Source organism: Oreochromis aureus, linkage group 14 (assembly GCF_013358895.1).
Source record: "Oreochromis aureus strain Israel breed Guangdong linkage group 14, ZZ_aureus, whole genome shotgun sequence".
Lineage (NCBI taxonomy): Eukaryota > Metazoa > Chordata > Actinopteri > Cichliformes > Cichlidae > Oreochromis > Oreochromis aureus.
This window is the reverse complement of record NC_052955.1, coordinates 5,313,205-5,340,539: the sequence shown is the minus strand read 5'-3', so window position 1 is coordinate 5,340,539 and position 27,335 is coordinate 5,313,205. Positions and strand designations below refer to the sequence as shown.

Sequence of the window (27,335 nt, the reverse complement as noted above, 5' to 3'; positions counted from 1 at the left end):
TTGTTTCTCTTGTTTTAAACTTACATTAACTCTCAAGATATAAACCTAAATAGTTCTGTTATGGAAAGCATTCTGAAGTAGTTAGCAATGGGGTTTATTGAAAGGTTCAAATTCCCGGGTTGGCTGAGACCTTTCTGTGTGGAGTTTAGATGTTCTCCCTGTGCCCTTGTGGGATCTCTTCAGTTACTCCAGCTTCCTCAAACAGTCCAAAGACATGCATGTTAGGTTAGCTGGTGATTTTAAAGCAGCTGGATGTAAGATTATATGGAGAGTGCAGACAAATCTTTGTCATGCAAAGAAGAAGCCATATGTGAACATAATAATCCCACAAGGGAAATTTATTGTGTTACAACAGCGGGATAAAGAATAAAAATAGTGCAGTCTACAATAAATAAAGAACAAAGTTAAAGTGCCACAGGCGCATAGTGACGGCCTGTGACTAAACGGAATGTAAGATTATGGAGCGGCTGATTGTTATATGTAAACAACAGGTTAGCTGGTGATTTTCCACTGTGATTGCAGAAAAACAAAGAAAAAGAAAGAATCCCAAAAAAATTAGGTTACAACAGTTAAAGAATAAAAAAAGTACAATAAATAAAGAACAAAGTTAAAAAGTGAGACTGAGATGGTAAAAGAGAGTAGTGTGAATTGCATTAATAAATAATACGTGCACTACAAATGTAAGCAACAGCTGGGAGGAAGGTACAGTATTAGTCTACCGGTGGGCGGTAATGTTTACCAACCACAAAGAAGAAGAAAAAAAAGCCGAAGAAGAGTCGTCTCCCGGTAGCCCGTTGCTAACTCGGTTTCCATGGAGATTGGTTTCAGTTTCCCGGATGTTCCAGTTTCCTCTGTTCAACATGGCGTCGGGAAAGTAAGACTTCGGCTAATATCACACAGTTTGCCCTGAAGTTAGTCCGCTCCCGCCCTTCTGATTTTTGGAAAGTTTCCAAGTACGTCGCGGGGTCGGCAGAAAAAGTTTTCCTGGGACATCCCTGGTGAGTATCCCCGCGTGGCTCCGACTTCGGTTACCGGACCGTGCTGTGGGTTAGCTTGTGGCGCGTCTCCGCTCCCCGCTGAGCCGCTAACGGAGGCTAGCGTTAGCTGCGCTCCGGTCGGTCCGGCCAGTCCGGGTGTGAGGATACCGGAGCAGCCTCCTTCAGTCTGCTCTCCTTGTGTTTGTGTGTTAGCTCATGAATCACTCAAAGCGTAGACTAGAGTGAATCGTGTCTGAACTGTGAAATCAAAAATCTGAGGGCCACTTGTGAAAGTTGTTAAACAATAAAAATGTGAAGCTAACTTTAGGTTCAGACTGTCTTCCTTTGCTAAGATCTCATAAGCTCACAGGATGGCTCATTTGCACACCCAGGAGACAAACGAGTTCTGGTAACGCTGAGTCTGCCAGTCTGCTTTCTGATAAGTTCAGCTGGTTCCTGATAATCACGATCACGGTGAACTTCCGTTTTCACCTGTGAAGGAGGACTGAATTGTTTGTGTGGGCAGGCTAAAGCAGGAAAAGAGGATATTAAGCTGCTCCCTCTCTCTCTCGTGCATGAATGAATTCTCCTTTTTAGTTTCTTTTTTCCCCTCCCACTTCTTTTCCTCTTGGCTGGCGGATGTCATGTTATGGATTGCATTTGTGTTGTGCTTCGTGAGTGTGCAGTGAGAGGAAAGGGGGGGGTTGTGTTTGTAAGGTCGTGCGGTTGGTGCTGGGCACACCATACATTCCTGGGATGCCAGAGAAGCTGTATGAAGGGGTCACTCGTCTCTCTCACATATGCACCATTCCCAAACAGCAGCGGGAGCATCTACATCATGTATGGCAAAATATTCATCAGCAATATTCACGTGTTAAGTTGCGAGATGGGATGCAGCTGCAAGACAGCTGATATCCATCTACTAGTAAGTAAGATAAACAGTTAAGTTTATCTGCTGGAGAGTTCAAAGGCAGTGTGATGAAAAGGTGAAAGTCTTTTAAAAAGATGTTAGTGTTTATAGCACAGAAGTGGGAACAGATAACAAGAAAAGTACATTTAAATAAACTATGGATACATGAGGATAGGATTTAGGCCAAATTCTTTTGACAGTATCAGCTCAGAATTTCACAATCAGTACAGCCATATTGAAAAGTTATATTTTTGTTAGATAGTAGCTAACTGACTAATATCTCTTTGGGAAAATGCAACTTATGGATGGCATTTGTTCTGCTAAATTACAACAACCTCAACTGAATCTGAAAGAAACAAATGGCAAGTTTACTGGAAAAAAATTGGAAATGTGTGTGTTTTCTTTGAGTGATTGTTCATTGTGAACAAAAAACACAGCATATGTGCTGAATATGAATCTAACAGTGTTAAGATAACATGGTTTTAAAATACCTTGTTAGGTACCTGATAATTTAAAATTATACAAACCTAAGCCAAAAGGACAGGTGAAAGAAAGTAATTAGCTTTTCTAGCAGAAAATGTTTAAGTTCTGTTTACTTTTTCGGGTTTCCAGAACAGCTTTAATAAAAAGCATCTTCTTCTGTCTGCTGGTAGTTGTAGAAACATTGGAATTGTCTGCTCTGTGGTGGAAAAACGAGGAGCCAACCAAGGTAATCAAACAGGAAAAACAGGCTGGCAGGTTAAACAGTCATCCTCACTGACATATTTGGACCAGATAAACCAAATCCACGCAGGTCATAGAAGCAGCAGACAATCAACAAGTGGAAAAATAAACGACTTTGTGTGGCAGACAAGGGGCATATAGAGAGTCTGTTGGGAAAGGAGCATTAAGTGTATGCTGCTGTTTGGTTTTTGTTTGTTTTTCCTTAAAGTAGGATATCAGTATTATACTTTATTCTCCTCCTGAAAGGAGGCTCCAGTTGGCTCTCCCTGTAGGGTAAAAGAGGGGGTTTTGTGGTACCCTGGAGGTTGCTCAAAAAGCCCTCATCCCAGTATAAATAATCAAAACTGGTCCCAAAAGATGCCGCTTGGTGTTTATTCTGCTTGCTGGCAGGAAACTTATTATGCTACCTGGCAGGATAAAGACATTTAACAACACTTTTTAACTTTAATTTTACTACTTCATAATAATTTCCTTTGGCTCAGACAACAATAAACCACAATGTCTGCGGGTAGAAGTCTGTTGGGAACCTTTGCTGCATCCATCTTTCCTTCATTTCCTGTCATTTGCCTGCTGGCACTATGTAACAGGGCCAAACCTAAGAGAGCCCTGCCAGTTTCAGTCACTGACTAGCAGTTTCACTGGCTGAAATGAAACCTGTTCCTGAATTTATTCCCAAGGTCATATGATTTATCGAAGTGCTGTGACTCATTACTGATGATGATTGAAATGATGGCACAGATCTTTGGGGGAGGGACAAAACAAAACAAAACTAGAACTTTTGGCCTATGGGTCAGAAATGTGTCTGGAGAAGGAAGAATGAACCGACCTATAGTAATGCATGATGGTGGCTCAGTGATGTCAGAGACTTCTTTGATTCCTCATGTAATGCAAAAGTCTACAAAGTACAACTGGCAACATGTAGTAAATAAAGTATCAGAAATCCTGGAAGAAAATAATAATAATGATAATGGATTGCATTCATATAGCGCTTTTCTAAGCACCCAAAGCACTTTACAATTCCACTATTCATTCACTCTCACATTCACACACTGGTGGAGGCAAGCTACAGTTGTAGCCACAGCTGCCCTGGGGTAGACTGACAGAAGCGAGGCTGCCATATCGCGCCATCGGCCCCTCTGGCCAACACCAGTAGGCGGTAGGGTAAAGTGTCTTGCCCAAGGACACAACGACCAGGACAGAGAGAGCAGGGGGATCGAACTGGCAACCTTCCGGTTACAGATGAGCTTCCCAATCTCCTGAGCCACGGTCGCCAAAATGTATTGCTGTCAGTGAGGACGCTGATGCGCAAGCATTGATGGACCTTTCAGTAGTAGTACAGTGACCCAAGCATACCTCAGAATATTGGCTTTAGGTTTCAGAGGAAGTCCTAGATAGTGGCTGTCTGAACCATTAATATGGAAAAGCTGTGGTGGGACTTGACTAAGGCAGTTAGAAAGAAGTGTACTTATAGTTACGAACTTTGAGGTGCTGTTTTATGCAGAATTTACTAGACAAAGCTAGACAAACTTCTTCCATAATAAAGGCCCATTTGGCAGCTATTTCAGTGTGCAGTGTGGGCTTTGGTGATAAGCCTGCTGGACACTGAATTTATGCCAATAAACCTAATACACAATGGGGCTAAAGATTTTTTGCTTCTAACTGTATTTAGCAGTAAAGAAGAGGCATTCAAAAATATATCTGATCACTTGCTATATGCTACTTTTTTCAAATTCCTCTGCAGTTTCTGTATTTTCTTTGATCATATTTATAAAGCTGCAGTACCTAAAATCTACTGAGTTTGAAGGATTCACTCCAAGCAGATTTAAGAGTTTTTCTTGATTTTCGGCCAGTTTTTAGGTGAATCACAGCAGAGGAGGCGAGCCATAAAGGTGGAAATGATCAGAAATCACAGATGACTGTTGACAGATGTGTCCAGCAGGAGACAGAGCTGCTGGCAGGAGGGATGTTGTCATTGCTTTGATGCGAACTGACCAGAAGGGCCCGAACGCAGCTGCTGTTCAGGCTTCTTCTGTGAAGTCCAAACAGCTTTCACAGCGATGTACAAGGTGATGGCTGGAGGCAAAAGGGCAATAACAGGCAGGAGCATGAGGTGTGTGTGGTGATTTGTTATCGAGAAAGAAACTGATGGTGTTGAAAGGAAAAAGAAGAAACAATTTTCTGGTGTGGTCTGAGTAAAGGGCAACAGGATGTCTATTTCAAAAAAGTTTGAGATCACAAAGTTGCAGCCACTATGTTTCCAGGTATGAAAGTTTGAAGACATGACTGCTGTCTGACATTACATTTGACTAGAGTCTGTGATGCACGTTTTTCCTTTTTCATTTAGTTCTGATCCTGTGTGATGACTTGAGGTGAAAAAATGAACTTCTGAGCCTTTGAATAGTTGTAATCAATTAAAATTTTTAAAAGTAGGAAATTAACTTTCTTTACTGATAAATAGCCGTGAAGTTGATTAGTCACCACCACCAACAGCAATTAAAGCCTAAACCCCCCCCCCAAAGAAAATCTCTTTAACTGTTGATCAAACTAGTAAATTGAACACGTCACTTTGGGCCCTGGAAATTTATGATTGCTGTTTATTATTTAATAATTACTGAATTTAATTTGTTTATTGACTTTTATGACAGCCAATATAAAGTGGAGCCCTTCAGTCCTTCTACTTCCTGTTTATCCCATTATAAAGAGAATGGAGGAATATGAATAAATATGATTGAAAAAGGCTTAATGGCTAAAATAACTACATGTACCTGCTTTTAGACAAAAAACAAAACAAAACACATTTTAGTTTGTAATATATAAGAATAATGTGTTAGTAAAAAAACAACAGTTTTGACCTTCAGTCAACAGAGATAAAAATAGGATACACTCCTCTTATCTTATAACTTAATAATAATATGGCTTAAGCTCAAATTAGCAGAAGAAATGGTTGCCTAAATGTTTAATTGGGTTAAAATCTTTACCCGATGAAATGTTCCATTATAGGCTGATCTTCATAAGGCCATTGTGGAATACAGTAAGTGGAGTAAGTGCCCCCTGTGAAACCAGAAGTCTATGAGAGTGGGAGGTCTTGAGTATTTAGAAGTTCTTTGTTTGTATCCACATGTGAAGTTGCAATTACCTCCATTTTCCTTCTGTCCTGTTTGTGTCGTTGCTTGTTGAGTTGATGCTGTAGTGGAAACATTAAATTCTGACTTTTCTCTTGGGGCCAGATCGCACAGATAAAACTGTGTGTGAGAGAGGTATCAGAGTTGAGTGAGGAAAAAGGGGGAGCAAAGGGGTGTGTGTGTGTGTTTGTGTCGAGGTGAGCTGCAGAGGTAACAGTAAACCAGATTTAGCTGCAGGCTAACAGCCAAATTACCAGATCTGCCCATGCTGCGAAAGAAAACCCAAGACTTTAAAACAAGAGCATTTTAATTGATTAATTTGCTTTTATAAGCTCTGTTTTTTGCAAGTATATTTTATAGATCAATGTTTAACAACCACATGTAAAATTTCTGAAACCAAGCTTGAAATCGTGACATCAAGCTGCCAAAAAAGCTTTGGAAAAGTAGTAATGATTGAATTTGAACAAAAACTTTTTTTAAACCTACTTGAGTAGTTTTAAGGCCTAAGCCTTACAGACAAGTTTTTACTCCCTAAACATAACAAGTTAATTTTTTATTAAAAATCTGCTCCGTGTAGGACTCGATCAGCTGTTTGTGGTGTGCTCCACATCCGACTCCAACCACCAAATGCAAATTATCACCTTTAAAAGTGGAAGATGTGGACATTATCAGTACATATGACATGAGTTAGGTGGAAAATCATGTTCAGGGGGTGAAAAAAAGGAAGGGAAGATGAGGGATAGGGGAAAAGCAGAAATAATACACTTACATCAGATATTGTGATTCTCGCTGTAACAGGGAAAGAGGTCCAGGCTTATTGCATTAGAGGGGGGGAAAATCCTCTGTGGAATGACTGAAGGAGCCAAGATCAACAGAGCTCTGTAGGTGCTCAGGAACAGAGGCAAGAACACACGATTAACATGAATAATAATAATCATCGTCATCATAATAATGCAAAAAAATTCTGTATTAAAAAAAATAAAGGGCTCATTTTTGACAGTTTTTGGTGTTCTGTGTCTGGAAAAATTGAAATTCTTTACAGTGCGTTTGTTTTGGGATGGATATCATCATTTTTTATCTTTTACACTGAGTGAAGCCTGAAATCTGCGTTCTTAGCCACAGTCGATGCAGCTGAAGACAAAACATGACAAAACAGGACTTTAGAGCTTCTTATATCGAGTTTTTTAACGATGGCCAAGCAAAGCAAGTCAGTTTGAGCACCATCTGGCATCATTTTCTGACATTTTCTTGGTTAAATTGAATATATCCCAGCATACACTTATGTTTGCTCGCACAGTTGTCCTACTTTAAGCTGATGAGGCAAGCTTGCTCATATAGAGGTTTTAAAAACAATACAGATATTTGTGGATTTTGGCTGTGTTTTTTACCTCAGTTGTGCTGGTGTATGGCAGAAGTGCGAGGGCAAACACAAAGGAAAGCAGATTTGTTTTTGTTTTTTTGTTTTTTGTTTTGGTTGTTTTTGTTTTTTCATTTGTATAGCTTCAGATATTTGGGGGTATAACATGTTACCTTTGCCATATGTGATGGAAATAAGGATAAGCCTGTTAAATCCCATCAAAATGAGTAAAACTACATTAGAAATTAAAAATTTAATCTTTTTTAAATAGAAAGTTTGAGTTTTTCATAATCTCTTCAGTGGGATTTCTGGGGAAACCACTGAATGTAACTGGAATGCTTTTTTGGCATGGAAATGTCCAAGCTGTCCAAACGTATTATTGTGAGCCTTCGCTTGATTGTGGACTGCACATTGGTAGCTGCCTGTATTTTCACAGCTAGCGTAAGAAGGATATTTGCCAGCTTCTGATTGCAGTTTCTTACCTCTGCTGAGTTTGGCGGGCGGCTCTCTCCGGTAGACCGTAATTCTTGGATCAGATGAAAGCCGGCCTCGCTAAAGAGAGAGCAGACTGGCATGAAGTTTGGCTTCTTCAGCACACCATCACCTCATTGCCTCTGTTTTCCACAACATGTCGTCATTATGTAATGATGGTGCTGTTGTGAGTCACATGCTTTACGCTATACCTCAATGTTTAACACAGCTCTAACACTGAAACAACACTTTTGTTGATGGGACACTAACAAGTTATGATGAGAGTAGTTGAAGCGGAGCTATCTTGCTTGCTGAGCCTCAAAGAAAAACACAACGTTCTTAAAAAAACTTAAGAAGCCACTCCAGGTTGTCAGACTAGTTGTTAGTAAGCAGTGGTTTTGTGTGTCGAGATCTCTTATCTCTCAGCTAGTTCCGCAGCATAAGTCAACAAACATCAGTGCTGTCTGTACTGCAGGTGCTCCTTAGTTTGGGCTCTCAGGAGTTTGCAGAGTGGTTCAACACTGCGGGCTCTTTGTCATGTTCTGCTGGGGGAAAAGAGTTAGTGTAATGCCCTCTGCAACAAAGGTTTAGGCACCTGGTACATAACCAGGATTGGCCTGTTGGGGGACGACTACAAACATGAGTATGATTGGTCCAGTAAAGGCAATAAGTCTTTACCTTAATTTACATCATTCATCTAATTTTTCTGTTATTTCTGATGATAATGATGAGTAATAAAATAATACTAATAATGCATAAGTAAATATCAATATAACTATTGAAAAAATAATATAATATTGATTAGTGATGATTAGTAGGGCTGGGCTATATCATACCGTTCACGGTAATACCGGTATAATGTTGGGCAACGATAAGAAAATGAAATATCGCGATAGAATATGGGTAAAACGCGCATGCGCAGTGCCTTTGTTTACATACGCACATGGCGGCGACGCAGAATGAGAAGAGCGAAAGTGGATCGTTGAATGAAACGGATGAACCAGAATTGGTTTGTAAAAATGTTGCAACTTCAGTGGTGTGGAACTGGTTTGGCTTTCATCCGTCAGACACACAACAAAGCACTATTTTTGGTAGAGCATGCTAGCGGGCCGTCGTTATTACCGTGTTTTTTGGAAAATACGGCACACTTAAAATCAATCCTTTGATTTTTCTGAAAATCGACAGTGCTCCTTATAATCCCGTGTGCCTTATGTATGAATTCTGGTTGTGTTTACTGACCTCGAAACGATTTTATGTGGTACACGGCGCTCGAAAATCTGTCAAATGTTTCAGTACGACTTTGCTAAGCTACGAACCCACACCGCTTGATGGATTGTCGGAGCATTACAGCTATCGTAGGCAGGCGCCTCGCGGAGTGATACGTACTGTGCTTCAACATAATATTACCGTATTAGCGTGGTCGGTTGTTTATTAGGATTACTCAAAAAGTTTGGATTAATGTTTTTTGCTTGGTGGGTCTTGGCTGAACTGGATTATGTTTCATAGTTGATCGGGATTCTGGAATTTTTTCAGTCTTCTTTACCACGATGAGATGAGGCTAAATTGGACATTTTGTGCCGTATCTTCACAAATGCTGATGAGATGGGATGTAAAGAATACCCGTGTGAAGAGATCATCTTAATGTTATAAAGAAAATACCACAGACTATTCCCGATCACTCTATCCTTCTGAATCCAGAAGGATCCTGGATTCATTTTTTCTTTTCTTTTTTTTATCTGGTGGTCGTAATTAAAATTTTCATGATGTTGGAACAAGGTTAAATTTTCCTAAACTAAGCTTCCATAAACCTCAGTATTTCTGTATTTGTCAGTATGTGCTCAATGAGCAAAAGTCCTTCAGGTCAGTTCACAGCCAAACTAGCTCGTGTTCACAGTGCATGTGTGCTGGGAGCTAGGTGGTGTGCTCCATGTAGCTCTCTCCCTCTCTCTCTCTCTCTCTCTCTCTCTCTCTCTATCTCTCTTTATCATTGACCTTTCCACATTCCACAACCTGCCTCTGGAAGTCAGCCCTCATTGGCTGCAACACTGCATACTTTGTTTAAAGTTGCCGTCGGGATTGGCAGGTTTGTATGTTCCTGGATCTGATACGTTGAGTGGACTAGTTCCTGCTGTATTTTTACTCTCTGAGGAATGTGCCTTATCCTTATGGAGGCTGACACTTTGTAGTCTGTTGGAAAGCTGATAAAACATTGGCTTCACAGCACTCTGAGAATCTCCTGATATAAACTGATCTTGTCTTCTGATGGATAAATGGGTCATATTATTATGAACCAGCCAACGGACTATTGTCTGGATGCCTACTCAATCATCCAGGTAAGTAAATCCCAAAAGGTTGATTCTGTTGATCTGGACGTAGCGTTTTCAGTGGGAGAAATGTTTCGTCACTCATTCAAGTGACTTCTTCAGTCTCAACTGACTGCAGGTTTCCCTGTAATCAGTGGTTGTTGATCAATGGTCATGACAATTTGCATGTTAATGATCAAGGAACTGACCTCACAGCCCATGGTTCATTCAGTGAGCTAGTTTCAGTTACTGTGCAAATGTACTGTTTATAAGGTTGGGGAAACCTGCAGTTAGCTAAGACTGAAGAGGTCACTTTGGATGAGTGACGAAATGTTTCTCCCACTGAAAACGTTACGTCAGATGAACAGCATCAACTTTTTGGCAATCGAGTATTCATTAAACTTCACACCTTATAATTTCATGATTTAATTGTTCTTAGCTCTGAAATGATACTACAGAATGCACAAAATAATCTACTTCCAAACTATCTAAATTAGAGTTACATTGTGAAGTCATGGATGAAAAAACTGTTTAAAAAAGTAAACTGTGTACCTGTCAAGGGCATAAACTTGTAGAGTAGTTGTGACTAGAAACTCCAAAAACATATACATAAAAATAACATGATAAACAACTATAAAACTGAGGTTTGACTCTCAGCGTTCATGACAAACTTGTCTTTATCTTTTTTTAGTTAATTGTTTTCTTTTGTTTTATTTAGTCTTTGTTTATGGTGATTTAGCTATAATAAAAATGTTTCCATGCAGAATATACTCCGTCACTGTCCTCTGTAGGCAGAATAAGTTGTTTATGCTTATGGCCATTTGTTGGCCCAATAATCTTTGAAATAAATGGCTTATTAAAAAACATATTAAAGAAACATATTCATTCAGTTACTAATTACTTTCATTTGGACTAAAATAACTTATGCTTATATTGTTAGTCATTACTAAGTATGGCAACAAGGCAACCATAAAAACCTGTAGACCAAATTCAGTTTCGTTTGAGAGGCCGTGCACGTACTAAAAAGTGGAACAATGTGTCTGTAATCATTTTCAGATTCGCCCATTTATGTTCTCGGCCTGAAATCTGTTTATTTCTGTCTTTTGAAACTAAGCAACCATATCACATTTTTTCTATGAGCAGCTTTTAAACGTGTTTTTAAGCAGCAATGTTAACACAATACATTGGCAAGATTTTTGTTGAATCTAAGATAATGTGTCTTGTAATGTAGACTTGACATACTCGGCCTCAGCGAGTTCTCCATGTGTTGATGGGTCTGTTGACATTAGCAGGCAGACGTGGTATTTCATAGCAGGCTGGACAGCACTAATTTGAACCGTACTGGCAGGTCCTGCCATGTCAGAGTGACTCATATTGTCATGTGACAACAAACAACAACAGAAAGACCTTAAAGTTTCAGCCAGGAAATAGCTCATCATTCATCTTTTGTTTTAACTTTACTTGGTATTTCAGAGTAAATGATAATCCATTTTAGGGCTCAAACATCATTCAAACTATAGATTTACATTAAACACAACTAATAGTTTATTGATTAGTTGAGTAAATAAACAGATTAAAGTTGTGACTGTATGTTGTGTTGACACCAAACACAATGCTTTCACACACAAAGTTTTCACACAGCACATCTGCACACAGAAGCTTTGCATTGAGGTGAACTTACACAGCTTCATGTGATGATGTGTGAACATGTGCGAATCTGTGTTTGCTTGAGTTAAAATATAATGCTAAAAAACAATTAAAGGAACACTTGAACAGTTTTAACTTTGAGGGCTGGACTCTAAATCACACCAAAAGGATTGATAATTTTGGTTTCTTGGTTACTTTTTTTTGTCTTTTAATGAAATGAACTTGTTAAAATCTCAGACAGGATTTGATGTTTCCTCTTTTTCACAAGTAAAGTTCAGCTTTGAATAATTTTCTTCACTTTGATTCTTGTTGAACCACTTCTGTGGGCTGATGGAGCTGTGTAGTTCAGCCTCACTTTTAAATAGAGAGGATAAGAAAGGAGAGGGCCTGGAGAAAAGTAAGTGAAATTGTAGAATTTCATGATAAGGTCTTCAAATTATGTTACTGTAACTTGATTCCAGCTCTTCCTCATCCCATTAGCTGTTAGGGAGTTTTATGATTTGATTTTATGGAGCCAAACAGTAGTTCTAATCCATTATACTCAGAAAGGTTGGCAAAAGTAGGTAATGCTCACTGACCAATGATTTGTGATTTTACAGGTCCTTAGCATAAAGATATGGCACACAAAGTATCCTGAATAGAAATCCTGTCATCCTTTCTGTCACGCTTCAGGAATCTCCCACCACAGGCATATCGTTACCTGTGCTGTCACATGATGTCACTCTGATTATGACAGCACTTGCCCAGTTTCAGCTCTAACCGGTATGACTGCGGTTAAAGGAATCCAGTAATAAAGGGAAACCAATTACCAACATTTAATCTATGGTTTCACTAATAAATACCACATAGTTTACTATTTGAAACAGTTGGTATTTTAAATGGTGAACAATAAAGGTGGACAAAAGAAGATATTTGTTACAGATTAAACTTTGAAGTGTTTATGGGTAAAAAAAAAAAACCCAAAACTTAAAGTTGAAAAAAATAACTCGATGTTTGAGTTCAGGCTTCCTTAAGTGACAGGGCTTCTGCATCACGTGACACCTCAGGTAACAACACCTGTGACAGCAGATTCCGTGTGTGTGACAGGAAGAAAAGCGTAGGAGTGGAAGAAAAAAGGGGCATTAACGCCTTTTATTTAAAAGCAGGCAGGACATAAAGTTGTGAATAGATCCGAGCTTACCCGTGCTAATCTCGCTCTCCCTCTCTCCGTCTCTCTCCCCGTGACGTCACGATACTGGGCCGGCTTTGCTGAAACCATAGGAATGCGACACATTTTGAGTTTTTACGGCCGGGAGCTACAGCGTTCCTGTGTTTGTGTGTGTTTTCACGCTGACGCCGAGTGTCTTCACTCGTGTCCACTTCGCTGTGTCTTTAAGTAAAGACAGAGGCGCTTCCTCCGCGGAGCTGAACTGGATTTCTCCGCGGAAGTAACTTTGCGGCTGTTGCGGGGATCCTCTCCGTGTGCTTTCCCTTCGTCCTCCGCTGCGTTTCCGACATGAGATCAGGTGGATAGTGTGTCCTGCTGGATAAACGGAGTACCTGTGCTTTAAAGTGAGTATCCTCCGCTCTGAAAGGCGAAATAAAGGCGTGTGAAATTCCACGTTTATCGTGTGGAAAGCCACTTAATAAGCGCGCTGCTCCTCGCTGGGTTGTTTGCGCTGGAAAGTTAATCCGAACAACGAAACTCTGTTGTTGAAATCTTCCCGAGTGGATTAACTGTGAGTCAGGAAAAAAGCATAATAACTTTATTGTTTGCCTGGTGTGTGTGTGTGTGTGGGGGGGGGGTGAGAAAGCAAGCAGCGAGGGATGATTCCCCCCACCTCCCCCTCACCACCCGCTGCTCCCATTCAAACCTGTTGCTCACCGCTCATGTCTGCGGCTGTCAGGACAGCTGCTGGACCCCGCTGTCCCGCTCATGTGTCTTTCTCTGCACAAGTGTTGGTGACACATGGAGATAAGAGGGGGAGGATGGCGATTCATTGTGAACCTGTGTTTGTGGTAAGAGTTGTGAGGAAGCTTGGTTCAGCGGGAGCTGAACACAAAACGTGAGGAAGTATAATTTAAGCACTGTTTTATTTTAATTTTTTTGAAAAAGATATTAGGCTCCTTTACAAAGGGTAAAATAATGAGTAATAAAACTGTAATAAAATTTAGGGTGAAGGTTCAGATTAAGCAGTTTTTCCCACATGTAAAACATTTAGGCCTTCCACTGCAGGAAGCTCAGTGGGACTGTGATTTTTAATGCTTTTTTTCAAGTGGGGTTTAAATTTAAGCTTAAAATGCATCTTTCTCTATCAGATGGCCAAAAATGTCAGGAAAGTGCAGGATTTCTGGTGAGAAAGGAGACACAGCTGCTTATGCATTTTTCAACTGGAATTATAATTTCTTTTTCTTCTTTTTTTTAAAAGTTTGTCCAGGTCTCAGAGCCTGATCTTACTTCTCTGAAATAGAAGCATGAAAAGTCTTAATAATAGTTGTAATAACCTGTTTCAGTCATGGTCTCAGGGTTGTATGGAGTTTTGTGCATTTCAGCCACTTATTCTGCTTTATTGAGGGCAAAAAGTGCTACAGTAATAGGTTCATGTTCACCTCCTCTGTTGGCCCTGCAGTGATGCTGAAATTTAGACTGTCGTATATAAACTCCGTGTTATGAACAGACTGATGCTGTGAGAGCAGTCAGTGTGCTGTGTCTCTGCACTGCATTTATAAACCTGTGAAACTTTGGGAGAGAAGTACTGTCTTCTCTCTATCTGTGTGCGTGTGTGTGTGCAGTAGTGAGAGTACAGGCTATTAATTATCAGCCCTGATTCTGCAGAAGAAAGCTAATGTAAGCACACCACAACAACAGTGACAACTACCAGCAAACAGCAGAGGTAACCTGAATCCTGCAGTTCGCTTTCTGGTGCTTCACTCTTTAAACCCCCCTCTGTTTCCATCTCACTCCAGAGTTGTTACCTGTGTATTCAGCTTTGGTGAGACAAGGCGTGAGAAATTACCGCCTGACAAACATTCGGGTGAGTTTTTTGGTCTTGGCTGGCATCTCTGCACTCCACCAGTTGCATTGGCAGGTTACCAGGTATCATTTAGAGACCATTTAATACCTCAGCCCTAGAAAATGTGCCTGGCTGTTAAATTTAAAGCATTTATCAGTCATTGTGACTTCATGTAAACATAAGAGTTTCTGTGCTTTAATTAAACATATTCCCACGGTCCAACAGCTTTAAGATAGGTCAGCAATATTTGAAGGGGCCTTCAAACTTGTGAAAACCAAATAAAAATTGAACTGATCTGATATCTAATTATTTGTAAGTTTGTTTGAGGGGTTTTTTTTTTATAGATTGAGGGACTTTTTTACTCCACATTAGCAAAACTGAATGGTCTTACTTGCAAATGTAACTTTCATATTTTCACAATTTATTAACTGCGGCATTTTTTTCTTCTTTGGTAAAGCCAGCGAGATTGTGACATAGTTATACAACAGTATTTGCATTTGTGTTTATTTTTAACTGTTTTATTAATGAAAATGGATATTAGTCTTTAGTTGGTGAAAATGACAATGCTGGTTTCTATGCAGTAAGATCACTGACTAACAAGTTATTACATGGGGTGATGAATATCTGTGCTACTTGGCATAATAGTCTAATTTATAACGCTGCCTTAAAGATTTAGTTTGACTTACTGAAGTTTATCAACACCTGAGTGCCGTAAGTGCATCCTTAGAAAGTTAGCTATGTGAGGTATGTCTGAATGGAGAAAAACAATTAGCTTGGAGGAAGAAAAAACTGTAATGCATGCAGAGCAGATGTCCATAACTAATTATGTCTTTGACGTTCACTAAAGGTTTAAGACAAGGTGGGCCTGCTATAGTAAGAAGAAAGGTGTTAACTCCTCTGTTATCTCCTGAGGTCATGTGTGTCTTCAAAATACATTAATTTTAAACTAAAAGGTTCATTTTTTTTAACCATTGGCTCACCCAGAGGTTACCTTTTTTGTGGCATTTTTAAAGGTACTTTCTGTAATTACCCTCAGGAAAAATATAACATTCACTGGCAGGGGGCAGTGTTTTACCTGTGTGACTGGTGATGTTTCCAGATATGTGTTGCTGGGTTGTTTGGTTTTGTTTTGTTTTTTTATACTTCTGGTTTCATTTCAGGGAGGCTTTGCATTTTCCTAAATAGAATGTAGTGTTAATGATTTGACTGCTTAAATAATGATGGCATTACCTTGTTTCACCATCTTGTGGTGCAAATTGGTATTGCATCAAAGTGCAGCAAAGTGCTAGTGCATGGTTGTATTTGATATCTGTTCTTGATATCTCCTCAAGTCATAGTGGCTGTTTCTTCACACCCTGTCGATAGCTTTAATTAAATTTAGAGAGGAAAAGAATAATACTAATAAAAATTAACTTTATAGTATCTTTCCAACTCAAAATGGTACAATTGTTTCACATATAGGTAAAGCAAAGAGTCGCTGCTACCTGATTAAAAGGAAAATAGACATTTTTGTGTTATTTATGATGAACAGAAATGTATTTTATACTCAGTAACTTCTTAAAAATCAAAGTCCTGGTGATTTCCTTTGATCAGGAAGACTTGAACCTAAAATCTGTTTCAGGTGCTATTTTAGATTTTGCTTTATTCTAAATAACCACTGAAAAATCAGGCTTTTCATACTGCTCCATAGTAAATGGACTGTGACTGCCATTTAGCCAACTGATGTTGTTATAGAAAGAGAGAAGAAGAGAGACATTTGTAAGTTAAATAGAGCCACATCAAACATATGTCTGCAGTACAATCAGAGGGATCATTCCTAACAAATCCCTCTGTGTACTGTATATTTGGATCTGGTGCCAGTTCAGAAGCAGCCTTTCATAGTGCGGTCCCCGTCATTACACCGCCTCTCGATGTCTCTCAGAGTGCAGACCACCCATGATGTACAATACGTGAAACAGGCCAGAGGACAGCAGCTTCGTCCAGAGCTCATCAGCCCGGCTCTGCCCCACTGACCAGACAGGCTTTCTCACGGTTCAGCCAGGCATACAGCAAGGCAGAGGAGGTTAAATTAAGGAGGGGGAGGAGATGGAAAACGCTTAAAGGGAAAAGGAGAACGGGGAGATGGAGATATTGAAGGGAATTTTGGGAGCAGATTGAGAGCTAAATGGCGAGTGGTGGGGAGAGAGGATGGTGAGAGATGGATTTATTTTTTTTTTAGTAGGAGGGAGGGGAAAATACAGGGGAGCTGTAACTACACTGATTGTTGTGTTTAGAGAGGGATGTGCTTGTTTTGCTCAGAGAGGACAAATTATGATGTACTCTAACAGTGTTTGAGGGGGTGATGCAGTGCAGTCCTGTCCCCTTTTACCTATTTGTGACAGCCAAACAATCAAGAGCTCAGCCAAGCAAGACATTTCCTATCCAGCCCAGCTGTGCCAGCCAGAACACAGTCAGGTCCAGAAATATTGGGCCTGTGTAATTCCTAAACAGTTGATGGAGAAAGTCTGGACTTTGTTTTAAAGTCAACTGTGGTGGTAGACAAATATTTATGACCACACCACGTGCTGCCTAGATGTTAGTTGTCCAGTTTATTTAATCCATTTGCACATGTGGGATTGTTTTGGAACGATTTAGATCTCTGATCAAAGATATATTATTAACTTGTTAGGCAAATTTTACTTGCATAGAATGAAATTGCTTTTCAAACAAAGCTCAGTTAAAACTTTTACTCACTTCTGAAAAAACAATTGTTGGCTGCTAAATTATGCAGAGCATTCAGGCACTTAGTTACGTTAACCTCTGGTTGAAGTTCATATCTTTTGTATATTTTCTGTATTCTCTATTTCAACTTTTTTTTAAACAGTAAAAGCTAGAAGAGTGGTGTCTAGTTTGGTCTCCAAACACATTAATTTATGTGTTTGTTTTAGGGCTGTTCGATATAACGATATATATCGGATCGATATTATCGTTTCAACAAAATAAACTGTTTACGGCAATATTTTTCATTATTTTGATGGTCACTGTAGTGGCTATATTAAGTAAAGTTCTCTCTTTCTCTTATATTTTATATAACCACACTACAGAAGAGAAGCGCTTGTTTTATGCGTTGTGTGTCTAGTAAAACCACCGCATGTCTGCTTGTTTATTTTCCACATAAACCTTTCACAATAAAGCTCAAGATCCTGTTGAGACTTTTCAAAATAAACTGAATCACGTGAAAGATGCAGAGTATTTACGGATGAGAAGCAAAAAGAGCCGTCAGATGCTAAAAATAAACCTTAGACTCAAACGTTAGAACAGGCTTTTTCCGCAGCACGCTGTGTGATAAATACTCACAAAGAAAGCGGCTGTTACAAGCCCAGCTGGAAACACAGATGCCCGACATTCACAGAATTTACAGAAAATGTTACATTTTTGTGATTTATATCGTTATCGGACGATAGAAAATATTGGGATATGAGATTTTGGTCATATCGCACAGCCCTAGTTTGTTTTGAGATCAGTGGACTTTTATAGGCCCAGATGTTAAAGAAATATGCAAAGAAAAATGCAACTTCAGCAAAATGTTTTTTTTTTTACTAACAAGCATATTTATTATAACAAGCTTCTGTCAGCCTGCCCCAGGGCAGCTGTGGCTACAACTGTAGCTTGCCTCCACCAGTGTGTGATTGTGTGTGTGAATGGGTGGATGACTGGATGTGTAAAGCGCTTTGGGGTCCCTAGGCAGGACTAGTAAAGCCCTATACAAATACAGGCCATTTACCATTTACCATTTATTTTTGTACCAATAGTTGGAGACTTTTTATGAATAGTACAACAAAAATTTTTAATTGTCACTTATGACTTTGTCTTCCAGCATTCATGAAAAAAGGATAAACAGTCTTTTTTTCATTAATTGTATGTATGTTCTTGTTGTTGCTGCTGCTGCTGCTGCTGCTGTTGTTGTTTTGACCCCTTCCTTAAAGCTGAAACTTAGGGTTTAATTCAGATCGTGTCTCTGTGACGGGAGGAGATCCTTCCATCAACAAGATCTGTCAAGAGGAGGTTAAAGATTTCAAAAGGTGAACATGAGGAACAATCTTTCATGGTTTCACCTTCGTCTTTGGAGTTTTCTCCTTTGGTCTGATTTTGGCAGCGTGTAGCTGAGGTGTTGGCAGGCTGTCAGCTGTCTGTCTTGTAATTTAGTTTAAGTTCAGATCCAGTCAAATCAGCTGTTCACACATCATATATAATAGGAAGTGTGGGTAAAGGCAGGGAGCCTGTATCCCCTTATATAACAGTAGTAGTATTTTTCCATCAATTTTGTCTGTTTGATAAACAAAAATCTACCCGGTTATTCTTCAGTTTAGTGCACTTGAATGCACCGTTTTAAACGCGCTCATTCAGTGTTGTGTGCTGGGATGAATGAGTGACTGACTCATCTCTGTTGTTATTTTGTCCTGACAGGCTTGTGCAGTTATCATCTCCTGATTGAACTGCATGCCTGGACTCACTTGTCCTTTCATGTAAACTTTGTCTTTGCACCCACACACTTAGGTTTGTTCATGCAACAGTGAAGCAACCTGTGAAAGAAGAAAGTTCGCTCTCAAATCAAACGGGATCTCTGAGGTCAGAGCTCCATAATCTGTTTACTGTTTGCCACTCGGCCTTCGTTACTTATGAATCTTATCATTTCTTGGCTCTTGAAGGCAGCAGTAAAATCTTGTTTTTCACCCACAGCCATTTGGCTCAGACCTCCGCATATTTTCAAATGCAGGAGGAAGAAAAAAGCAGAGGATTTGAAAGCCGCAGGGCTCTTTGATTCAAGGCCAGACCGCCATCTACGAATAGGAGATGCTCAATGTCATTATCAGCCCTCATATGTATGTTTTTTGTACTGATTTCCTGTATGTAACAGGCCTTATGTAGGAGTATAAGGTTTGTGTTACTGTAGTGTAGTAATCCTCCTCAGTCTTTTGTCATAACTTTTTATCCTTCCTTGAGGCAGTGCTTTCTTTCAGTTCAGATGCATTGACTGACTGTTTTGTTGTCTCAGCCCAAACACTAATGATAGGCCTCTGTGGTGATTTATTCTCCTCTCCCTGTTGTCACCAGACTCATTATAACTGGAAAGAGGCATTTATCATCCATGTTGTAACTGTGCTGTTGCAAGTCAGTTGCGAGTCAGTTCTGCTAATGGGAATTAAATCCAGAGTTGGGAGCTGGGTGGGGATTCCAGGGAAAAAACTGAATGTGTCTCCAGACGTAAAGCTAAATTTTTTGATTTGGTCAAAAAAAAGTCTGCATGCTTCAGCTTTGCTCACTAAACCTAAAACAATAAGAGTGGCTGTTTTCACACATGACCTCCAGATGCTGTTGTTTGTTTTTTATCATTATTAGCATTAGCACCAGTGTTAGCTTTTCCTGTCTGCTTGTGAAATGCTGACGTGTGGACTCCGTTTCTCGTCTTTTTAAGGTGCTGCAGTTTTTCATGTCATGTTATTTGAACAGAGGCGAGCTCCCAAAAACTGTTTATTCATCCCCTCAAAAGTTTTGTGATCAATATTCATGCGTAGTAGGTCTCACAGTTTTCAGTGTGGGCAATAAGCTTCCAAGTAAAACAAACCACACAGCAACATATTAATGACAGCATTTGTCCATCAGGAACCCTCAACAAGAACTTTTATTGAGTACAGTTTAACCCTCATCCCACTTTCCTGTTCTGATGTGTTAATATTAGCCTAACCACAGCTCTGTAGTTAGCTAGTCCAACATCTCTAACTCCTGATGTGATCATTTTATTGGAGCTGAAGAAATTTGGACCATTTTGTATTTGTTTACTTTTAGGAACTGAATCAGCGTTTTGACTTGGAAATGTTGAAGGCGACAGACTTCTAATCTAATTCCTCCTGACCTTCTCCAGTCATTCATACAGAGACATGAACATAACAAGCGCTTCTTGTACAGATGTCACTAAAATTCATAGAAGAGAATAAAAAAATAGGTTAATGACCTATCTCTTTCTGTTTTCATCTTAGTTCATCTCTTTTCCAATGGAATTTGTGTTTGATAATCCTGTTGAGAAAACTGAGAGAACAGCTTTGCATATATAAATCACAGCTGATCTCTGTCTACCATTCATTTCATTAGATTTTTTTATCCTATCAAGAGGAAATGGCCTTTTTCAGACACATTCACATTACTGGAAATACTTGGTTTGTTTTAAGGGGAAGCTTCCTGGATAGAGTGCGCGGGAGGTAAAACACATGACGCTCGTTTACTCAACCGCTATCTACACTATTCTCACATGCACCACATGTCAGGAGCTGTCGGCTTTAAGATCCGCTGCATCCCATCTGACTGTGTTGGGAATTCACCTGCCTCAACCTCCCTTAAATAACTGCATACTTGTCGTAGACTTGTGACATGCTCGGAGTTCCCACTCGATTTCATTTTTGTTTATATTTGTCATGAGTTGCATACATGGCTTTTTGACGGTTGTAATCGTCTCTTGTCTTTCACATTTCTCTTGTTTCCTGCTTCACTGATCCGACCTCTGGTAGCTAGTATCATGCTGTTCTTGACAAATACCTTCGAGGTGCTCTGCCACTATCTTTTTGTGGAAGACGTATATGTTATACTGCAGGTGTCAAAGGGGGGGAAACAGACAATAGCAATAGTTTCCAGTTCCTTTATAGCTGTGCTTTCAGTCCAGATGATATATAATCTCTTCAGCAAATTCAGGATTTACCTCAGTCTCTCCTAGTTAGACCTCCCCGGGACCTCCTTAGCTTGTGTCTTCTGACACAAAGGAGCAGTGTCTCTGCTGCGAGCTCCTCATCCAATCTCTGAGGATGAACCCAGCAGACTCGTTTTTGTGTAACTAAGTGGAGCTCATGACTGGGGATACACTAATCCAACTTTTTCCGGTTGAAATGTGATGCCAATACCTTGGTTTTGATTATCTGCTGATACTGACTTCTGATCCAGTACTACTGTTAAATAATAAACTTTGTTCCTCACCAGGAGGAAGATTCTGGGAGTTGTTCCTTAGGGTGTAAGGAAACATCAAGCTAAGGTTAAAAATTATTTTCGTAACTAGGTAAAATAAAAGCTATTCATTAGTAAAATATTGAAGTAACCACAGTACCAAGAGGAAGCTGCATCGGTTTCTCACACTCCATCTTCCCATCAGTTGTGAATATGATGCTGAGATACTTGAACCTCCTCTGTTTTTACAGCTCCCGCTCATCCCTAGCACACAGGGAACCTTTAACAAGAAATAATACTACTATAAGTACTAATATAAGTACTACTGCAGTAAATCAATGCAGTGAGCACGCAATGACTTTGTTGTTTTGCTGTTTTTCTTCCTTCTTCGTCGGTTTTATTTGACACTTTTTTTCTTATGCCAACGTTGATCCTGATTTATTTTTCTGTGCTGATGTTCTGTGTCTGTGCTGCGTCGTTGGCTCTGAACCTCTCATTTCTCGGTGTGTTTCTGGGCGGGTCTCACTTCACTTCAAACGTTCCTGCTGTGAAAGACTTTATTACCACAGCAGCCTGTGAGCTCAGCAACATGACTCATGCCCTGTTCACTTGTGACCCACCCAGATCACCCTCTCAATCGCCTCACCCCGCCCTCTATCTCCCCATCCTTACATCCCAGCATCTTTTTCATCACTTTGTTTTTGACTTTCTCCTTTTTTTTTTTTTTTTTTTGTTCTTTTCATGAGCAAATTGAACCAATGAGCACAGTATTTTGTAGAAAGCAGCTGCTTTTAACAGGCCAGCTGAGTCATTACATACTCAGAATCCTTCTTGTGCAATGAAGCCGTGTAAGATTTTACTGTCTTACTATAAATATACGACATATGAATTTTTTCTTAGTCATCAACTCTCAGAGTGGTGATGGTACAGAAACCAGCCAGACAATGAGCTGTTGGATTCTGACCTTTGCCTATCACTTAAACTGTTCAACTAAACTAATAATTAACATGACTAATAATGAATAACCAGAACTGCAAAAAGACAGTGAGGAGTAATGCCAGTGCTGAGAGGGAGAGGGAGCCATCAGACTCTACCTTCTGTCTTTATAAGCAAGCAGAGGATCATTTGCAGCAAATTACAACGACAGATGCTGAATGTTGCTCTTAGAAAAAAAAAATCACACAGAAGAAAATAAGATTTTGCCTTTTAGATTGTGATATTTGGAGTGGGTTTAAAATTTATTTGGTTCAGCATATCTGTCTACTTTGGGGGTGTGTAGTTCAGAAAACATTTACTGTGATTTTAACATTTTTTGCACTGCTTCAATTAAGTACATCAAAAAAATCATCAGGTTATTTTGCTGAGGTAGGAACTTTTCAGATTTGACTTTTTTAAATATGTAATGAGCCCGCTGCTCCACCTCATCTGTCATTCACCTGCTTTACCTGATTCCCCTGCTTAACTACAGGGAGTGTCTTTTTCATACTGGATCTAGACTGCTGTTTTCTAACATATGCTGGTTTTTGTTTCAGTCAACCACAACAGCAGGTGATTTTATTAAGGTCACTAACTAAGTGTAGACATCTTTCAAACATGAGAAAGCTTCATTGGCGGGACAGATTGCCAGTTTATTACAGGGCTTAAAAAGTTTTTTTTTCCACTTGCAAGATCAGGTGAGCCTCACGTGGGCCTGTGCTCATGTTGTCAAGTATCAGGGGCACGTGGAGGCTTTTTCTGGGAGCAGGATGGCAGAACCCTCAGCTGAAGTAAAGAGCGAGTGTCAATCCTGAGTGGGGCCTCACAGTCCTTCCAACAAGTTAAATATCGAAAATATTAAAACCACTTCTTTATTCCAGTCTTCTTATAGCCATCTAATATCAGTCCTCAAGGAAAATGTAGCAGGATGAGATAAAGGGCGTGGGAAAAGTTCTGAGACCTCCTCCCACTCGCACACAATGATAAGTTGAAAACACAATTATTTTTAAGTGATAAGTGCAGAATCGTGTATTCGTCTGTTTTATCTGGCATAATGTGAGCTATTAATGGCTCACTGCAGAGCATGTACGTGACACGCCGCCGAGGCTGCCAAAACTGGCCAAAAATCACATTTGATTAATGGTTAAAAAGAAACAGGATTTTGAATTGTTTGACTCTCAATTAACGTCCACAAGAGGCCAAAGCAGTGCAACAAAAGACTACTCGTTTAGTATTTTTGTTTCAGCCTAATCATGTTTTTTTTTTAAAAAATTGAGTCTGTCTCCAAAAACACATGCGAATTTACACTGACAAGCAAAGCAAAGATTTATTTTTTTTTTATGTTTCAAATAAAAATATCTGCTAAGAAAATATTGTTTGATATTTCTGCCGAGGTTGAAGCTCCAGCAAGTCTTACTGTGTAGAACATCTTTATTATTTGACTGATCGGTTTCAGTTTGTGGACTTCATCAGGTTCATCATAAATATGATAAATTAAAAAAATTACTTAAAGAGAGCCACATGGGAGTGTTTAAAGAACAGGTAAAATCAACAGAACACATGATAAAAGGAGCTTAATCAAACATACGATGCAAATTAAACCCGAGTCATTTTAAAACCATGACAAGAAAATTTAGAATTTTAGAAAGTCATTCATTGAGAAGACTTCATCCACAGCCTCTAAAACCCTTAAATGAGATGTGACTTTTAAAGCTTGACAGCAGTTGTTTTCGAGCGTCGCTGCCTGTGAGCATGCACGTGTGATGTGTTTTACATATTTTACTTGGGAGTTTTACATTTGCATTTTCTCCTCACTGTTATTTTCTGTTAACCTTCATCCCTTTCCTCCTTCCTCCACACAGGTCTGATGCTCGGCCACAGCTGCCATCATGTTTGCCAAAAAGAAGAAGTCTCGTATCCAGATCTCAGCTCCGTCCAACTTTGAGCACCGTGTGCACACGGACTTTGATGAGCAGGAGCAGAAGTTTGTCGGGCTGCCGCGGCAATGGCAGTCACTCATCGAAGACACGGCGCAGAGGCCCAAACCCTTTATTGACGCGACCATCATCACTACTGTAGAACCGCGAAAGGTGAGCGGAAATCAGAGATTGAGTTTATCATACCGATTCTTTAGTGACAGATGATCTGAAATATTCTCGTGATTGTAGTTTTCAGTCATTTTTATACAAAAACAACATACACTGCCAACCTTGTAACCTGCTAACTTTACAGATTGTAATGCATTCTCTCTTCTGTTTTTTTTAAAATCTCCAGACCATCGTACGCGGCAGCAGGATGGGAACAGAGTCTCTAACATGGCTGCTGGATGAGTTCGACACCATGTCCGTGACTCGCTCCAACTCCCTGCGGCGAGGGAGTCCTCCCACGCACCCTCGCAGGGACTCGAGCTCTTCAGGAGGAGGTGGAGGGCAGGAGAACGGAGATCCTCAATACAGACACTACTCAGACAGACAAGACAGGTGAGACAATGAAGTACAGCTCCCCGTGGAGTGATAATCATGCACATTTGCCGCGTTCCTAATTCCTCAGAAGTTGGATGCCGAAACTGTTGCGTGCGTTCCGGTAAAGTCGAAAAAACGGAAAAGCAGGGTAGAGCAATTCGTCCATTACTACCAATACAGCATAATACAAAACACCACTGCAGCACATTCATGGATGCATCCTAATCACTGGACAATCCATGGCTTATTTAGTGAGTCACAAATGACAACTCAGAAATTAATACTGTTTACATTCACTGCCGCTATCTTGGATTGTTAACTCGGGGTTGATGGGGCTGAGATAAGGGGGGTGTTCCAATTCTGACTTCCTCTGGAAGGCACCGTTACTCCCTACACACCAGATGTTTTCAGGACCAGCTAAATAACTCTTACTCATGAATATAGGATTACTTAATTAGATTAGTTTAAGACAACTACAAGTTTAAGTCTACAAGTACGAGTGAAGAAACTTAGTGAATTGTCATGAAATCTAAACTATACTGAAATGTTATTGTGTACTTACCAGAAATGTTCTTATATAGTTTAAGTAGTTTTAGTGTTTTAAGTTTCATTTTTTTTATTACTCTGTTTATGTTTTGTTTTGTTTTGGGTTTTTTTTTTTTTTTATTATGTGGCATTTTTTCAGGTTGTCTGCACAGTCATGTAGACATCCCAGTCTCAATAAACATCTGCACCAGAGTAAAACTAAAGACATTTTCTGTGTTTGTTTATTTTGTCTTATTTTATTTAAGTGCAAAATCTTGTTTCAGATAATTGCTTTTCCATCTTTTTTGGTGGAATAACTAAAATGTATACCACACCGCTTTTTAGTTTTTTCACTCAACTGAAATGACCTCCGTTTACAAAAATAATTAAACAGAAAGAAAACTATACGGGAAATGTCTTTGCTTTCGTTCTTCTTGACACAACCTGCCTAATGAGGCTTCAGTCCTTTTGTTCATTCAGATTTGGCATGTCAACATGACTGTGAGTCATCTGCCTTCACTGCAAGCTATGTTTATATTGTAAAGTCTATTTTGAACTGACAAACACCCTCTGTAATAAACTGTAATAAATAAAAATACTAAAACTGAACATTTTCAAACAATAAAAACTAAACTGGAAACGACTTGAAAATAAATAAAATGCAAAATAAAGGAGAAATGCAAATTAATTAAATAATATAAAGTTATAATATATCTGTTCTGTATTTACATTTGTGTTGATGTGATTTTCAGAGACCGACCCAGACAAGACCAGCAGAGCGGAGGTGACCCCCGCCACCAGGGTCAGCGTGGGGTCCGTCCTCCTCAGACAGATGAGGTGATCCAGGGCCGCCCCCAACAGCAGCCCCGAGGCCAAGAGCCCAGCAGAGCCCAGAGGGACAGACAAGCCCCCCCTCCTCCCCCTCACAGAGACAGACAGCCTCGGGACAGAGACCAGGTAGAGACGGAAGAACCTGGCTTCACATTCACGGCTGTGTTATTATTTTTAAGGCTCTTTGATGCTCAGTTCTTGCTCAGTTTTCTTCGGATTGACTCCCCCCTCACAAACAGAAGGCGTCATCACATTTACCCAAAAGTAGAGGAAAAAAATGTTGAAACTGAGAGAAGAGTAATCTGAAGCCATTTGCTTCACACTGATATCATGATTGGAAATTTGAGCATGTTTGACATGAACATTGTAACAAAAGGTCGGTTGTGGTTCAGTTTGACCCCTTGCTCCTTTAGCCCACATACTCTCGCAAAATAGTAATTCTTATAGTTGCTTAGCCACAGAATTAAACGCTGTATGAATGTGTGTGAGTGGGTGAATGAGGTTTGTAGTACGAAGTGGTTTAAGTGCTCAGAGTATAAAAGCACTTTGTAAGTGCAATTCCATTCACGATTTATAGTAAATATTATAGAAAATAAAAGCGCAACAGGCAGTACAAGCACCTCCTCTCTGTTGGTCTCTCTTTGAATACTTCCCATTAATTTACTTTCTCTGGATCTTTCCTTCTCCTCGGGATCATGGGGCTCAGCGGGATCAGCCTGGTGACCATAGGCCAAAGTCCAGCTACGTGGCACGGGACGGCAGTCCTCAGTCTCCCAGGGACAAGAGGCCTCTCTCAGGACCCAACATACGCACCCCAAATCTGCCAATGTCTGAGGGAGTGATGAAAACTGCTCAACAAGCCACACGGCCGTTTAACACATACCCGCGGACAGAGAGCGATGGCGGACGCAGCCCCACAGGACAGGTAGGGGTGGGAAACCTCAGGGAACCAGTGATAAAATCACAGACATGTCTAAACTGAGCCTGCTGGCAGATCTCCGGATCAGATTTAGCTACCTTCTTTGTGACAGACACTCATGCACCTCACATCCAGGGAGTAGGAAGATATT

General features: G+C 39.9%; 1 protein-coding gene and 1 long non-coding RNA gene across 6 annotated transcripts in view; one reads left to right on the top strand and one right to left on the bottom strand.

The window, feature by feature from the left end:
- Nucleotides 1-610: 610 nt before the first annotated feature.
- pak4 (p21 protein (Cdc42/Rac)-activated kinase 4) overlaps nt 611-27,335 on the top strand; it is a 45,309-nt gene continuing 18,584 nt past the window's right edge. The window contains exons 1-6 of one of the 4 annotated variants that reach the window (XM_039622605.1): nt 12,800-13,061; nt 14,457-14,524; nt 24,310-24,537; nt 24,722-24,927; nt 26,187-26,391; nt 26,972-27,190. In XM_039622605.1, coding sequence (XP_039478539.1) covers nt 24,337-24,537; nt 24,722-24,927; nt 26,187-26,391; nt 26,972-27,190 — 831 coding nt within the window. In that variant the 5' untranslated portion in view covers nt 12,800-13,061; nt 14,457-14,524; nt 24,310-24,336. Of the gene's footprint in view, nt 999-9,739; nt 9,894-12,799; nt 13,062-14,456; nt 14,525-24,309; nt 24,538-24,721; nt 24,928-26,186; nt 26,392-26,971; nt 27,191-27,335 lie in introns of those variants that run through there. The other 3 variants (XM_031739932.2, XM_039622606.1, XM_031739933.2) reach the window with 3 other exon arrangements.
- On the bottom strand, nt 6,048-12,829 carry LOC120443625. 2 transcript variants are annotated; one of them, XR_005615544.1, is made up of 4 exons: nt 12,691-12,829; nt 7,572-7,641; nt 6,502-6,620; nt 6,048-6,373 (listed from the first exon to the last, which is right to left on the bottom strand). It is a non-coding gene; the product is annotated as an uncharacterized LOC120443625 (long non-coding RNA). The 2 variants fall into 2 exon arrangements; XR_005615543.1 differs by having other exon boundaries at nt 6,502-6,611.